This window comes from Nymphalis io, chromosome 26 (assembly GCF_905147045.1).
Source record: "Nymphalis io chromosome 26, ilAglIoxx1.1, whole genome shotgun sequence".
Lineage (NCBI taxonomy): Eukaryota > Metazoa > Arthropoda > Insecta > Lepidoptera > Nymphalidae > Nymphalis > Nymphalis io.
In genome coordinates this window covers 5,309,859-5,325,788 of record NC_065913.1, presented here as the reverse complement: position 1 = coordinate 5,325,788, position 15,930 = coordinate 5,309,859, and the positions used below count along the sequence as shown (strand labels likewise).

Below are 15,930 nucleotides of genomic sequence, written 5' to 3'. Positions count from 1 at the left end.
GAAACCTTTTTTGAACCAAAACTTTTGTGCAAGTATGTGGGTAACATCCACTCATACCTGCTGCTAAACAGTACTATTTAGTATTGTCTCCCGGTTTTAATGGTGGGCCAGTGTAATTATAAGCACAGTGTAATTATAAGGTATGTAACTTGGTTATCAAGGTTGGTGGTGTATTGGCGATGTACGGAATAGGTAATATTTCTTACAGTCCATATGTATGGGCGGTGGTGACTTACCAACAGGTGGCCCATTTGTCTGTCCTGTTAATATGTGTTTATATTTCATATTGTATTCGACGATAAAGGATAACATCGTGAGTATACTTGCAACTTTTGGATGACATTTGTCACCACCGATCTTCCACAATCACCACCTCCAAACCTTCTTTAAAAGGAGAGGATGTATACAGTAGTGCACCATTTACTGTTTGCAACTTTAGTATCCTCTTATAATATTTGATGATGTTGTAAGACAAATACTTATACTTTATATTAGAATGTCATTAATAATGTGTATGTATTTTAATGAATATTTACAATAGTTTCGTTTTCTCTTGCTTACTTTGATCTCCTTTTACCAAACTTCGTGATAAGCGATAAGATCGCGTTTCTGAATATTTTTTTCCTTATGCAATGTTTTTCATGTGAACGAAATTGTAAATAAATAGACAATGATGGTGATGTTTATATTTTAAACGATATAATATCAGTGCCCGTTCCTAGAATCTATATAAATGGGAAAGTAACTGTCTGCTATTTCTCTTTTACGGCTAAACTACTGAAGGGATTGTGGTGATATTTGGTATCTGAAGCCTTGGAGGTCCTGCTCTCCTCGGTAAGTCGTAAATACGTGTCGTAAGTACGTCATGAGGTGAATTCGACTTTGACCAAATCATGGTATCTGAAGTCCAAGGAAGGACATATGACTTCATTTTTATACTAACACGTCCACTCTTGGGGGATATCTAGTATTACTAATACTTCTAACTTTAAGTGAATATCAACATGTTTTAAGAGTAAACGAAATAGTATATATTTATTTATATAAGTATAACATGTACTTTTTGATTCATTAGGCTTTGGATACTATTTCATTGATACTTACCAAAAATAATTGCCAGAAGAGAAGCTTTCTGGTAATTTCTGCTTTTTCATAACTTATAATGATGACATTATTGTTTTTAACGTAAATGATAAGACTTATTGAGAACATAGTTATTAGTTTTAACCAGTTTTGAACTAAATAAGAGAAATATTTGAAAGAATGAAACTTGTTTATACACGACGTAAGTAAAATCTTAAATTGTCATGATTTTATTTTGCTGACTGTACTTATTATGCATGCTTGATAAAAACAATATACATGATTTGGGTTCGTTATCTGAGTTAGTTTCACTTCGAGTTAAATTTTCTCGTCATTATATTAAATAATATAATATATAATGTAATAATAATATGTATTCGTATATTACACACGGTCGTCTAAGGCAGCTTCATGTCTGTGTTATAGGTAACAGCCGACTGATAAACTTATTTACAGATACAATATAATTTTAAATAAATGTATAATACATACTTTTATACATAATACACCCAGAATCGGGGCGGGAAGGCAGACTGCCAACTGCGCCAAGAGGCCAATCAAAGGCACAATGTTATATAAAGTTATACAGTTAATTTTTTTCGTTGAAAGCGCTAATATTAAAATCTAAGAGTCGGATTAAAAAGGTCTTTGCATTAGGTAACTTTCTTTTTTTATAAAATAGGAATACAGACGGTTTGATGGGACTCTTGGTCAATGGGCACCATCGCTCATAGACATTTTCGCTGTAGGAAATATTAAGCAGCAATACTTAGTATTGTTGTGGTCCGGTTTGTACGGTGAGTTAGTCAGTATAACAGGCACAAGGGACATAATATTTCCAAGCGGTACATATATTGCAATGTTTTAAAATGTCGAATGTCTTTCCATAGCGCTTGTTTGATGTATCATGGGCCAGGCAGGCCGCCATTCTAGTAACAAATTGTCACTTTATCGCAATCGAATCAAAAGGTTATCGTTGCCGTTTAACGCAACGATCCAGTTGCGGCTTGGTCGAAGTTGGATCGGGAACGTATCGCAACTGTTATAAATTGGTCCCTATTACATATACATATATAACTTGACTTTGACGAGCCGGTTGGCGTGGTTGGTGGATGCTTGCCTTTCACGCCGAAGGTTGTGGGTTCGATTTGGGAATCGAACCGAACACAAATATCTGTCCTGGGTGGGCCCAGGACAGATATTTGTGTGCATGAACAGGTCTGTTTGTCCTTTTTTTTACGCTGGAAAAAGCCATTACGCGTTTCCCCCACGGGAACAGTGGGGGGGGGGGGTATGTGGGGCTCACCGATGTCCGAGGCGCCGAGTGCGCCCCGAACAACGGAATACCCATTAAAAAACCAGCGGTACCCTTTCCGTCATAACGAGGAGCGCCACGGGATCGCTTACGCATACTACCGCGTCGCTCTGACGGGCGGCCTGCGTATGCAGGCCTCCATTCTCTAGGGGGATTACAAGGGTACTGAGAACCCCCTAGCCCAGCGACGCCTATTGCGGCGGAGGGAGAAGGTGCGCATAGCGCCTCATTCTTCTCCCCAGTCTTCTTCGGCGGAGCAGGTTTGCAGCGGTGTCTTCTTCCCGCTCCCGCTCCGCGGCCTCCTTCTGTGACATTACATTTTCACAGAAGGAGACCATTTCCGACCAGCACTCATCGCTTCCGAGCATCGCGTTGATGATGCTCGGCAAGGAGAGGTCTCCGCCGACAACTGCCGCCAGAGAACGCCTCTGGGGCCCCCACGCGGCACACTCCGTCAGGGTGTGTTGCGCCGTGTCGATTGGCGCACCACACTCGTGGCAGGAAGGTGACATTTTCCGCCGTGCTATCTTGTGCAGGTACTTACCGAAGCAGCCGTGTCCGGTAAGTACCTGCGTCAACCTAAACGAGAGCGTGCCTCGTTTTCTTTTGACCCAGCGACTTAAGTGGGGACATACCGCCTCCATTGTCGCCAGGCCCGCTGTGGGGGACCCCAGATCCTCCTCCCATCGGGCTATCAGGGCTTGCTGGGCTAGATCCCTGATCCGCCCGACATCCGCTGACCCTGGGCGGTTGCCGCGCTCTCGCGCCTCGGCCCGGAGGTGGTACACCTCTGCGAGCACCTCCGCCTGGAGTTCCCAGGGCAGATCGCCCGCGAGGAGTGTCGCCGCTGTTCAAGACACTTATCGCTCTTACCGCTATGACCCTCTGCTGCCTCCGTAGGAGGGCCCGGTTGTGAGCAGTGAGCGCATCGACCCATATCGGGGCACCGTACAGTGCCATCGACCTCACTACGCCGGCATAGAGGCGCTGACATAGCGATCCCGGTCCTCCCACGTTGGGTAGGAGGCGACCCAAGGCGGCAGCTGTGTTGATGAGCTTCGGGCCGAGTTGCACGAAGTGCTGTCTGAAGCTCCATCGCCCGTCTAGGATCAAGCCCAAATACTTCATCTGGGCCTGCACCTTGGTCACCGTCCCGTGGATGGTGATACTCGCCCCCCGAGGGGGGCCTCTCCGTGGACCGTGGAAAAGGAGAGCCTCCGTTTTGGATTTGGAGACTCTCAGGCCCAGCATTTCCATTCGGTCCACGGTCAAAGTTGTTCCAACTTCGGCCAGGCGGGCCGCCTCCCCAAAGTCCCGCCCCGTCGCGGTAATGAGGGTGTCGTCTGCGTAACAGAACACCCCCCATACCGGGAAGGACGGGTGCCTTCAGAAGCCAATCAAAGCCGACGTTCCACAGAATTGGGCCGAGGACCGACCCCTGTGGAACGACGCAGCCTACCCGACGCCGGACCAACTTCCCGTCGCCTCTTGCCCAAACGACCTCCCTGTTCTGGAGGTACGTCTCCATCAGTTTCCTCAGATAGATCGGCACCCCTTGGTATCGGAGTGCCTCCCTGATCGTCTCGAATGGGAGACTGTTAAAGGCGTTTGCAACGTCTAACGACACCGCCAGGACCACTTGCCCCTGGGCCACTGCTTCCGTGATCCGAGTCTTCAGGGCCTTCAAGGCGCCGATCGTTGAACGGCCCGCCCTGAACCCGAACTGAGCCTCCGAGAGACCCGGACCAGCCGGTCGAGGTGTTGAACGAGACGAGCTGCGAGAATCTTCTCAAACAATTTGCCCGTCTCGTTCAGCAGTACTATCGGCCTGTATGCCGAAGAGGAGCCTGGTGCCCGCCCCTCTTTTGGCAAGAGCACCAACTTCCCTTGCTTCTAAGGCTTCGGAAACTGCCCGCTGTTCGTTGATTTGTTTGTTCGTTAGTTTGAAATTCGTTGAACAGCTCCCGAAGACTTGTACCTAGGTATTCCAGGGCATCGCACAGAACACGCCCTGAAACATCGTCCGGACCCGGCGCCGTGTTTTTGGCCCTCAAGCGGCCAAGGGTCATCTCCATTTCTCGCTCCGTGATCAATGGTGGATCCTCTAGGTCTTCTATCACAGAGCGAGGGTCCATCTGTGGAGGGACAAACTCGCCTGGGTGGGGAAAGAGTTCCCGACTAGACGCAGAACGAGCTCCGGCGGCAGCGTCTCCGTTTCGGGGGTAGTTTGGGTGTGGAATTTTCCGCGAACCCCTCTATATGCTCGCCCCCATGGGTTTCGGTTGAGGCTAACCAGCAGCTCTTCCCTCGCCTTCTCTTTGGCCCGACTTATTGCCAGCTGCAGGTCCTTTTTCAGCTGGCGGAAAGCGGCCAAAAGCTGTCCCTCCAGGTCCACATCGAGGCCGTTGCGTCTTCGACAGTGGACGTAGGCCCGCCGCGCCCGATTGCACGTTGCCCGAAGCTCGGCTATTTCGGGCGACCACCAGTACACATGCCGGCGCTGGGCTCTGCGACAGATCCTCGGCATGGCCGCATCGCAGACCTCTTTGAGGGCACGGCTCTTGCGGCCCGCCAGCTCTTCCACGCTGGCACCCTCCCTCCGTCCCGCGGAACCCCACCGTTGCACAATGGCGGCCTCCTTGACTAGCTCGTGGTCTAACTGGCCAAGAGACCACCTCGGCAAAGTGGTCGGCACCCTCTGGGGTTCCGCCAGCCTGCGAGAGGTAGAGACCTCGAATCAGATGTAACGGTGGTCCGACAGAGTCTCCACCTCTTCTTCTACCCTCCATTCCAACACTCTGCGTGCTACGACAGGGGTGGCGAAGGAGACGTCCACCACAGACGGGGGTCTGTTATGGCGCACGCAGGTGTGAGCCTGCCCCATGTTCAGTAGGGACAGGCCGGAGAGTAGCGCCCACACTTGGACAGCCCTTCCTCGCAGATTCGTGGCGGGGTTGCCCCAGGCGCGTGACTTCGCGTTTAAGTCGCCGAGAACCAGAATAGATTTCGGCGACTGCCTGGCCACCGCAGCTCTGAGCGATCCGAGATATGTCTCGAACTCTACCAAGCTGCGGTTAGGGGAGAAGTACGTTCCCACAACTATGTACTCTCCCCACTACGCCACTACGTAACCTAAGCCCCTCTTAATGAGTGAGAGGGGAGGACCTGTTCCGTTGCGAGTGAGGACCGCCACGGTGTCGTCCAAGTCGCCTGCCCAATGAGGTAGGAGAGGGACGTAATAGGGCTCACAGGCCACTGCCAGGTCGATCTCCCACTCCGCCATGGACTGCAGCAGTAGGTCTTGAGCCCCGGCGCAGTGGTTTAGGTTTGTCTGAAGGAAGCTGAGTTCTGCTCTCATGACGACATTGCAGCTTCCTCCTTGGCCTGGTGCCGTCCAACATTGGTGGTGGTCTGTGTGCCTAAGACCACTTTACCCTTCGTGATGGGTGGGTTGCACTCCCTCGACCCCTCCATGTGCCCGGAGGGCTTTCCAGCGTCCGCGCACACTGCGCAGCGCAGCTTCCCCGTGCAGCCCGCCGATTTGTGGCCATCGACGCCGCACCGGAAGCAAAGTCCCGCACGTTCAGCCCTAATTATCTATATAAGTATGTATTTACAAAAGAAAAATAGTATATGTAGTATATCACTTGTCTGGTTTCCATAGTACAAACTCTGTACAAGCTTAATTTAATTTGGGATCAGATGGCCGTGTATAAAAAATTTCCCAGGATATTGTTATTATTATTATTTCTATGTGAAAAATCTATTGCCGCCTAATCTAAAAATCTATCGGGTATCACCGCCGCTATCTTCCTTATGTGTGCAAGACGCGTGGAATTCGTTGATATATATTTTTAGTCATTTATTCCATATCTATTTATTTTTTAGTAAGACTTTATAATTGAAGAAACGATTATAAATTCAAATCACAGTGTCTGAGAGTTTCACACAATAATATTAAAATGGTCACAATATAAAAACATGTTATTGAGAATATTTTTTACCGGTGTTTTCCCACATTTTTTGAAGAATTTATTTTATATTTAACTAGTTTTTTTTTATTTTATTAAGAAAAACGATTTCAATTCTTAATTAATTTGTATTACAAAGTAACATACATCTAAAAGTATGGCGCACATTTATTAACACAATTTGCATGTATTTAATTACTTTGGTAAATAAAAAATGTTTTATATTTCATGGCGAATGATTTAATAACAATTGATATACTAACGGATCGCCATATTTTTAATTAGTCTATCAAGTAGGGTTGAAACATTAAAAAAAAGCTTTGTATAACTACTATTTAATCTTGTCATCAGACCAAAAAAATAGCAAATTTTGATCTATACTTAGATAACTAAGAGAGGAAGTTAATTATAAGCTTGAAATAATATAAATGATAACAAGAGAAAATCTTTGTTAATAATAAAGGTTTCACTGAGACGAGATCAATGATTGCGGGTTACCTGAGTAAACGCCATTGAGTTTTATGTTTCAACCTCATCTGGTCAATGGAAAGTGGCCAATTGTGTAGGGCATATTTATAGTGTACATATCTAAGTGTGGGCAACTATAGGCGCACTCTCGATTCTGTCATTCTCATACAGTAATCCAAGTGAAGAGATTTTAGAGATATGACCAACGGGTTAACCTGCTTTTATCGGGCGACCGGTTCCCGTTAGATGTGACAATGATTGAACTGCACAATAAAGTTGAATTATAATCTTTGAAAACTAAAATCACCAGTACTTTTCTTTAAGAAATCACTTCGTATTTCACTCGTGAAATATCGCATAATACTTTCTAAGATTTCACGGTTGCGTTATACAGTTATTTTCGAGTTTTTGCTTACATAATATTATGTTTCTACAGAATCTTAATATGACGGCATCAATCAACAGCCAATCGTTGTCCACTGCTGAACATAGGCCTCTCCCAAGGTGCGCCAAAGCTCCCTGTCCTCCGCCTTCCGCATCCAGTTGGTGCCCGCCACCTTCTTAAGGTCGTCGGTCTACCTGGCTGGAGGGCGCCCTACGCTGCGCTTGCCGATTCGCGGTCTCCACTCTAGGACTCGTCTGCTCCAACGGCCATCGGTCCTACGACATACGTGACCAGCCCACTGCCACTTCAGCCTGCTAATTTTGCAAGCTATGTCGGTGACTCCGGTCCTTTTCCGGATAATCTCATTTCTGATCTTATCCTTCACAGATACTCCGAGCATAGCTCGCTCCATAGCACGCTGAGCGACTTTGAATTTGTGGACTAGTCCCGCAGTTAGTGTCCACGTTTCGGCACCGTATGTCATGGCAGGTAAGACGCATTGGTTGAAGACTTTCGTCTTCAAACATTGCGGTATAGACGACTTGAGGACTTGATGAAGGTTGCCAAATGCTGCCCATCCCAAGCGAATCCTTCGATCGGCTTCCTTCTCGAAGTTGTTCCTACCGACTTGTATTATCTGTCCTAGGTAGGTATATTCACTAACAACTTCGAGAGGTTTCCCCTCGACGTATATCGGTCCCGGCACGACATGCCTATTGAACATGACCTTGGTCTTGTCCAAGTTCATACCGAGACCGACACGCCGGGAAGACTCGCCTAGGCTACGCAGCATTTCGGTGAGTTGTTCCAGCGACTCTGCTATGATGACGATATCGTCGGCAAATCGAAGGTGTGAGATGTACTCGCCGTTTACATTGACTCCATACCTAGTCCAATCCAGCGTTTTGAAAACGTCTTCCAACGCGTTGGTGAACAGTTTCGGGGATATTACATCCCCCTGTCTCACCCCTCTGCGCAGTTGGATCGCCTTCGTCTTACAGTCCTGGATGTGGACAGTCATTGTAGCGGCGTTGTACAGACATCTCAGTACCTCGATATATCTCCAATCGATATGACATCTCTGCAATGAGTCGAGCACTGCCCAGGTTTCAATGGAGTCGAAGCCTTTCTCGTAGTCCACAAATGCCATACACAGCGGCTGATTGTACTCTTCGGTCTTCTGCACAATCTGCCGAACAGTATGGATGTGGTCCACGGTGCTGTAGCCTGAACGAAAGCCGGCTTGCTCTGGGGGCTGGAACTCGTCAAGTCATCTGGCGAGACGGTTCGTGACGACTCTTGAGAACAGCTTATACACGTGACTCAGGAGGGAGATTGGTCTGTAGTTTTTCAAGAGGGTTTTATCACCTTTCTTGAAAAACAGTACCACCTCACTCCCGCTCCACGTTTCCGGGGTCTTGCCATGTTGGATGACGGAATTAAAGAGGCTTGCTAGCTCTTTCAGGACCGGAGTCCCGCCTTCCTTAAGCAACTCTGTTGTGATTCCGTCATCTCCCGGAGCTTTGTTGTTTTTAAGCTGTTCTAGAGCCGCCCTAATCTCTCCTTGGTCAACGACCGGGAGCTCCTCGGAGTAATGGCGCATAAGAGGGGCGCGCTGGTCATCAATACTGATTCCCACGGGTTTATCCGATCTTGAAGAGAACAACTGCCCATAAAACCTCTCTACTTCTCCGACAATCTCAGGCCTAGAGGTAACGACCCCACCATTTTCAGTTTTAAGTTTTGTCAGACGCGGCCTCCCAAACTTGCGAGCGAACACTTTCGATCCCCGATTTTGCTCAATCGCAGCCTTGATGGCACAGGTATTGGAGCGTCGGAGATCGCGTCGCGTCAGCGTTTTTATTGTTCGGTTTAAGGCCTTATCTGACAAAAACGATGGTAGTTCTCGTCGTTTTCTCATGAGCTCGAGTGTCTCAGCAGAGAGTTTTGGTGCGTTGTCTCTTCTCTGTGGCGGAAAACACTTGCGGGATGTGTTTTGCAGTATTTTGACCAGCGTGTCGGTTCTCTCATCAATGCTGCTTATGGTTTCCAACGCGGTGAATTGATTTTGAAGTTCCATTTATAACTTTTCGGAGCCTTGAGTAGCTTGGAGCATGGTAGGTCGGAGAGTAGACCTCATCATTCTCGATCTTTCGGCTTTTAAGTTGATATTTAGAGTGCCTCGAACCAAGCGGTGATCACTTCCGGTATTAAACCTGTTGATCACTGAAACATCTCTAAATATGTGCCTTTTATTCGAAATGATAAAGTCTATCTCGTTCCTTGTCACGTTATCGGGGCTTCGCCAGGTCCACCTCCTCTGAGGCTTCTTTTGAAAGAAAGAATTCATCAAAAAAAGCCCCTGCGCTTCGAGAAAGTTTACCAGCATTTGCCCCCTGTGATTTCTGCAGCCCAAGCCGTAAGGTCCGACTTTCGATTCACCGCTATCTTGTACTCCCACTTTAGCATTAAAGTCTCCCATAACAACATTGTAGTGGGCCTTCGAGGTGTCGTTGAGGGCCTTTGCGATGTCCTCGTACATCGCTTCGACCACATCATCAGAGTATGTCGAAGTTGGCGCATATACCTGTACGACCTTCAGGGAGTACCTGTCGGAAAGTTTTAGGACAAGGTACGCTACCCGGTTCGACACACTACTGATTTCCACAATGCTGCTAATGAGATCCTTTTTGACTAGAAAACCGACACCACCCTGGAAGAGGTTATCACCTTCGCGGAAGTAGAGTAAGTTACCGGACTTTAGAGTTATCGTGTCCTCCCCCTGTCTTCGGACTTCAGATAACCCCAGTATATGCCAGTTTATATGACTTAACTCTACTTCTAATTCGGCGAGGTGATGGTCCAGCCTCATCGAGCGTCCATTATACGTTGCCATGTTCAGTCGTTTTATACGGTAGCCTGCCGTGAACCGGTGATTCTTAGCACCCCCTGCCCTGCCGATACCGCGACCGCTACCTTGGTCGGGCCTAGCGGGCTTGCCTGTAACTGGGGGCCTTTTTTTGGGCGCATCTGCCATTAATGGAGGGGTTTGCCCATACTCGCCGCGCTGGGCAGGCGTGTTGGCGAGCGCAGTAGGGGGGGTAAGATGTTTATGGGAGGGGGGACGCTGCTGCCCATCTCCCCTTTTCCCCGTCCCTCAGTCGCCTCTTACTACACCCACGGGATGAGATTGGGGGAGTACTATTCTAAGCCGGTACTCCACGGCATCATATGACGGCATAAGAAAACGTAATGGTAATGGTGTTCACCGTCACGGCATGCGAGGTAGTCATACTCTCAAGGCGCGTTAATACATGTTTTACATAAAAAACTGCATAGTTTTTTTTTAAGTAAGAGGGAGGCAAACTTGCTCATCTTTGGAAAGTGACTACCGCTACTCATGAACACCTGCAACACCTGAGGGTTTACAAGTGCGTTGCCGGCCTTTAAAGAATGAGACTACACTCTTTCCTTGAAGGTTTCCATGGCATATCGGTTCGGAAAAGTCGGCAGCGAAGACTGGTTCCACAAAGTGGTTGTACGAGGTAGGTTTTAAGTATTGGTAAGGCATTTGCCTTAAAATTCGCGTTGTTGTGGATTTGCAGACATCGAGGTGGTGAGGACGGAATTTAGAATTCTGGCGCGATGACCGGTGGTGAAATTAAAGTAGTAGTATTATAAGCCGTGATGGCCCAGTGGTTCGAACGCGTGAATCTTAACCGATGAACGTGGGTTCGAACCCGGGCAAGCACCTCTGAATTTTCATGTGCTTAATTTCTGTTTATAATTCATCTCGTGCTTTTCGGTGAAGGAAAACATCGTGAGGAAACCTGCATGTGTCTAATTTCATCGAAATTCTGCCACATGTGTATTCCACCAACCCGCATTGGAGCAGCGTGGTGGAATAAGCTCCAAACCTTCTCCTCAAATAGGGAGAGGAGGCCTTAGCCCAGCAGTGGGACATTTACAGGCTGTTACTATACTATACTATATTATACGTCGTCGTTATTACGTCGGTACTTGTAAGTAGTTTTCTGATATAGAACCATTAACTTAACGAAAAATAACAAAGTAATATCTTCTATAAATCAAAAAATATAAAAGAAAATGTCAACATTAGTAACATTTATCAATTCAAAAAGTAATCGTTATTACCATAATCAATTTTCACCCCTACCCTGATTTCCAAATTCGATAAAATCAGTACATTAAGCGACGGTTATTATTCAATTGCCGTTATTTAACACGAACGTAACAAAAGCTATGTCGATAAACAGCCTTATGGAAACAAATGTACAATTAGATGAATGTGACGGAATACAGAATCTATCAAAAAGTGCGGCTAAAATAGCATTTCACAATTTTAAATGGCATTATGTCACTTTGGTACTAATTAATTCTATAGTTTCATGCGGTGTAAGTGCTTTTCTGGAAGCATATAACAAGACTGCGATTGTTGCGAATTTAAACCTTATACCAAGATTTTCTGATACCACAAAACAATTTGTTTTATTTGGACAAACTATGAATGATGTTCTTTATTTAATACAATCGCTAGAGGACAATGGATTCAATTACATTGGCGATTTTTTGATAATCTGCCAATCAAATGATTTTAACGACTGCGATGAGACAGAAGCTGTTAAAATTTTATGGAATCATAAGGTTGTGAATGTTGTTTTTATAAAACATAAACCAAACTATGGTGCAATTGGCTATACTTATGAATTTGGAGTTGATTGTAAAAATTCTCCTCCAACGAAATTGAAATATTGGGATAACTGTATAAGTGACGGTCACGATTGTGAAAAAATGTTTCCAGTGAAATTCATAAATCTTTACCGCTGTCCGATCATAGTTTCGACGTTCATTCAAGTGCCTTACATGAATATCAATGATGGTGTCCCATCAGGAGCTGATGGTGATTTGTTGCGTATTTTAATTGAAGCACTAAATGCAACGCTTGTTATAAAGACACCACATCGAGGTAATGGTTGGGGAAACCTGGACGAGAACGGGATGTGGGTCGGCTCTCTTGGCGACTTATATTATGATTTAGCTAATTTTTCAATGACATCTGCAAGTATTACTCAGTCAAGATACTTGGATTTTCAAATGTCCAATTTTTATTACGCTATCATGTTAGGGTGGGTAACACATCCACCCGAAATGGAGATGTCTTACTGTAAACTTTTAAGACCTTTCAAATTAGATACACAAATTGCTTTTTTAATTTCGTTCATACTTGTTATAGTTATTGTTTTGATTTTTAAAACAAGAATTTGTAAATATATATATAAGAAAATGAAATTTGGTCGAATTCCCGATAAAGTTTTATTTTCCTCATGGGAAATGTGCATGGGTCAGCCGATTTCACCTTTTTCCTCAAATATGTCATTATCTTATTTGGTATTGATATGGATTTGGTACTGCTTTTTAATGAGAACATTTTATCAAGTTCATTTAATAAATTCATTAAAAACTGATATTTATTTGACAGAACTTTTAAGTATAGAAGAAGCAATACAAGCCGAATATCCCTTTGGCGGTGGCTCTGCTTTAAAAGATTATTATATTGATAATTCTTTAGTATACGATAATTGGAAACATATGGACAGTAATGAATATCATTCGATAATGCTCAATCTCTCTGAAGGAATGAAATTTGTTTTAGCGATGAATCTAGCTACGGCTAAAGTTTTTCTAAAAGAACCCGGTAGGAGGTTACATATATTACCCCATAAAATAATTAATTGTCCATCAGTAATATTTTTCAAAAAGTTTTCACCTTTAGTGCCACCAATTAATAGAATAATTGAACGTTTAGTCGAATTTGGATGGGTTGATATGATTTATAAAAATAACACCATGACTAAAAATATCGATAGGTCTGAAAACGTAGATAAACCAATAAAATTAAGTAATTTTACAGGATGTTATGTGATTTTGTTTGTTGGTTGGACGTCATCATTAATGTTATTAATTATTGAGAAATATTATATAAAAAAACAAAACAGAGACACTTCGTATAGAAATTAATTTTCTAAATGTCAGTTAAACGCAAAATCATAAACCATGATAAAAATATAATAACCATTAGTTCTGAACACGTAATGTAGCAATCAGTGGTTAATTTGTATGACGAGTATATAAGACGTTATAGATGTAGCTTGGACTAGAAAAGTACTGTAGCTTTGACAATTTTGCAGAGATTAATAATGAATAATAGCTTGGATATATTTTTAAAAGAAGAACATTACTCCTTAGAACGGATGGGAGAAATAGCAGCAAAAATTGCTTATTACAATTTTGATTGGCGTTACATCACTTTGGTAATGTTCAATGCATTTCAATATACATTAGCATTGGGAACGTTTTTAAAAATCTATAAGCAATCGGTTATTATAAAACTAGGAAAATATATTCCTCGTAATCGTTTCCCTGTACCACAATTTGTGATTTTTGGTCAAAATTCCATTGAAATAGTGGAAACTGTAATGTGGCTTGATAAAAAGAATTATGATAACGCCGGAAAATACATTATTATATGTACGGCAGATGATTATGAAAAATGTGATGAAAATCAAATTTTTTCAACTCTGGCGAAAGTTAGAATTATAAACGTTATATATATGAGAGAAGAAAGCCCGGAAGATTTTGTTTCATTTTCATACGATATCGTTCACCCAGGGAAATGTATAAACAGTGAACCCTATATTGTTAATGTTTCTGAGAATTGTTTAGAAGATGAATGCTATAAAACCGTATTTCCAGAGAAATTAAATAATTTCAACAAGTGTTCACTCCTTGTTTCAACGTTCGAGCAACCGCCGTTTATGTATTTGAGCAACGATACTCTAGAACCTTCTGGAGGTGACGGGGATATTTTAAGAATTGTGGCTAATGCTTTAAATGCTACGTTAGAAATAAAGTTACCGGAGGAAGGAAATGATTGGGGTCAATATGATAATGGCAATTGGACTGGCTCTTTAGGTGATGTTTTTAACGATCGCGTTGACGCATCGATGTGTTCGCTTCCTGTAACCGCTGATAAGTACGGAAATTTTCAAATATCCTTTGTATATAACTCAATGGATATAGTTTGGACTGCAAAACTGCCTGTACAAAAACCAGCTTGGCAGAAACTTTTAAATCCATTGGAAACCAATTTAAGAATCGTATTATTTTTTACATTTGTTGGTATCGTTTTTATTAATTCCTTAATGACTTTGAAGAAATGGGAAAGACTTCGAAAAATTTTCAAGATTGGACCAACAAGATTTAGCCTATTGTTTTATTCGTGGGCATTATTTTTAGGAATACCAATATTAAGAAATCCGTCGAATCGTCAGTTCTTGTTAGTTATGTACAGTTGGATATGGTTTAGTTTTGTTATTAAAAATGCTTACCAAGCAGCACTAATAAATTCACTAAAAAAACACAATTACGAAGAATATTTTACAAGTTTTAAAGACGTATTAAAAGGTAAATATCCATATGGTGGTCTAGCGAATTTAAGAGATTATTATGCTGATGATAACTATATTTACGATAATTGGGAAACTATGGAATTCGACCAGGCTTATCAGTTTCTAGATGAAATATCAGAAGGAAAATCTGATTTCGTATTAGCGTTCAATAAAGAAATAATTGTCGAACATTTAATTGATTATAACGGTGCTAGGCATTTGCAAATTTTACCTGAGAAAATTGTGAATAGTCCAACAGTCATGTTTTTTAAGAAGCATTCAGTGTTAGCACAACCAGTCAGTCGTGTTCTAAGTATTCTAGTGGAAGCTGGATTTTGTCAACTAATGCACGCGAGATATTTAAGGCATAAAAAACATTTATTTCAATTAACAATAAAAAATGAGAATGTGCCGCTTACATTAGAAAATTTTAATGCTTGTATGTTGTTATTGGTTTTTGGTTGGTTTTTGTCTGTTATATTTTTTGTTGCTGAAGCATATTGTGGTCGACTCCAAGATAATGAGACTTAACCAAAAAGATAAGAAACCGAATATGTCTTTTTAAAATTTTTTAATTGCAATTTTGTTGGAGTTTATTAGAAATTAACTTCACATAATTCTTGTTGTTGTTTGACATCGAATATAATAATTATAGTCAACTAGTCGCTTATGTCATTTGTATTTTGAATTTTCATGTCAGTGTTTTTGGTTCTAGAAAATAGATTTTTACTTATTACATATATATAGTGTTTAAGGAATATTGTTTGTGTTAAGTATTAAATATAATAGATTTAATGTTAATGTTTAAATGAATAAATGATATAACTTTGAATATGAATTTCATATTTAGAATATATACTGTTTGGAAGAAATATAATTTATAGCGAAAATAAAAAACTAAAGTAGACCCAGAGATTTTAAGAGAAAATTCGTGTTTTAAATTAAAATTTTATGTACTTTCTATGTACGCATGTAGGGTGAGACCGTCTACTGACTGATTTTGGCTATTTATTCAGCTACGGTGCACCATTGCAGGTTGGTAAATTCACATCATAGAACATTATATAAATATATATTATATAATATTATGTTACTTCTAGCGGTGATTCACACGTGGAAATATTAAATTTCATTCATATAGGTTTCCTCACGATATCCTTAACAAAATTACAAAAACAAATTAAGGAGTTCAAAACTTTCTGTATTTGAAATTGCGACCATCAATTAAGATAAAAGTGT

General features: G+C 42.6%; 2 protein-coding genes across 2 annotated transcripts; both read left to right on the top strand.

The window, feature by feature from the left end:
• The first annotated feature begins 11,503 nt into the window (after positions 1 to 11,503).
• Positions 11,504 to 13,341, top strand: LOC126778387 (ionotropic receptor 25a-like). Its single transcript, XM_050501876.1, has 2 exons — positions 11,504 to 13,197; positions 13,323 to 13,341. Exons 1-2 carry the CDS (start codon positions 11,504 to 11,506, stop codon positions 13,339 to 13,341), a joined length of 1,713 nt encoding a protein of 570 aa, XP_050357833.1.
• Positions 13,342 to 13,491: 150 nt separating this feature from the next.
• On the top strand, positions 13,492 to 15,222 carry LOC126778385 (uncharacterized). The gene has a single exon (XM_050501875.1). It carries the CDS (start codon positions 13,495 to 13,497, stop codon positions 15,220 to 15,222), a length of 1,728 nt encoding a protein of 575 aa, XP_050357832.1. The 5' UTR covers positions 13,492 to 13,494.
• Positions 15,223 to 15,930: the final 708 nt, after the last annotated feature.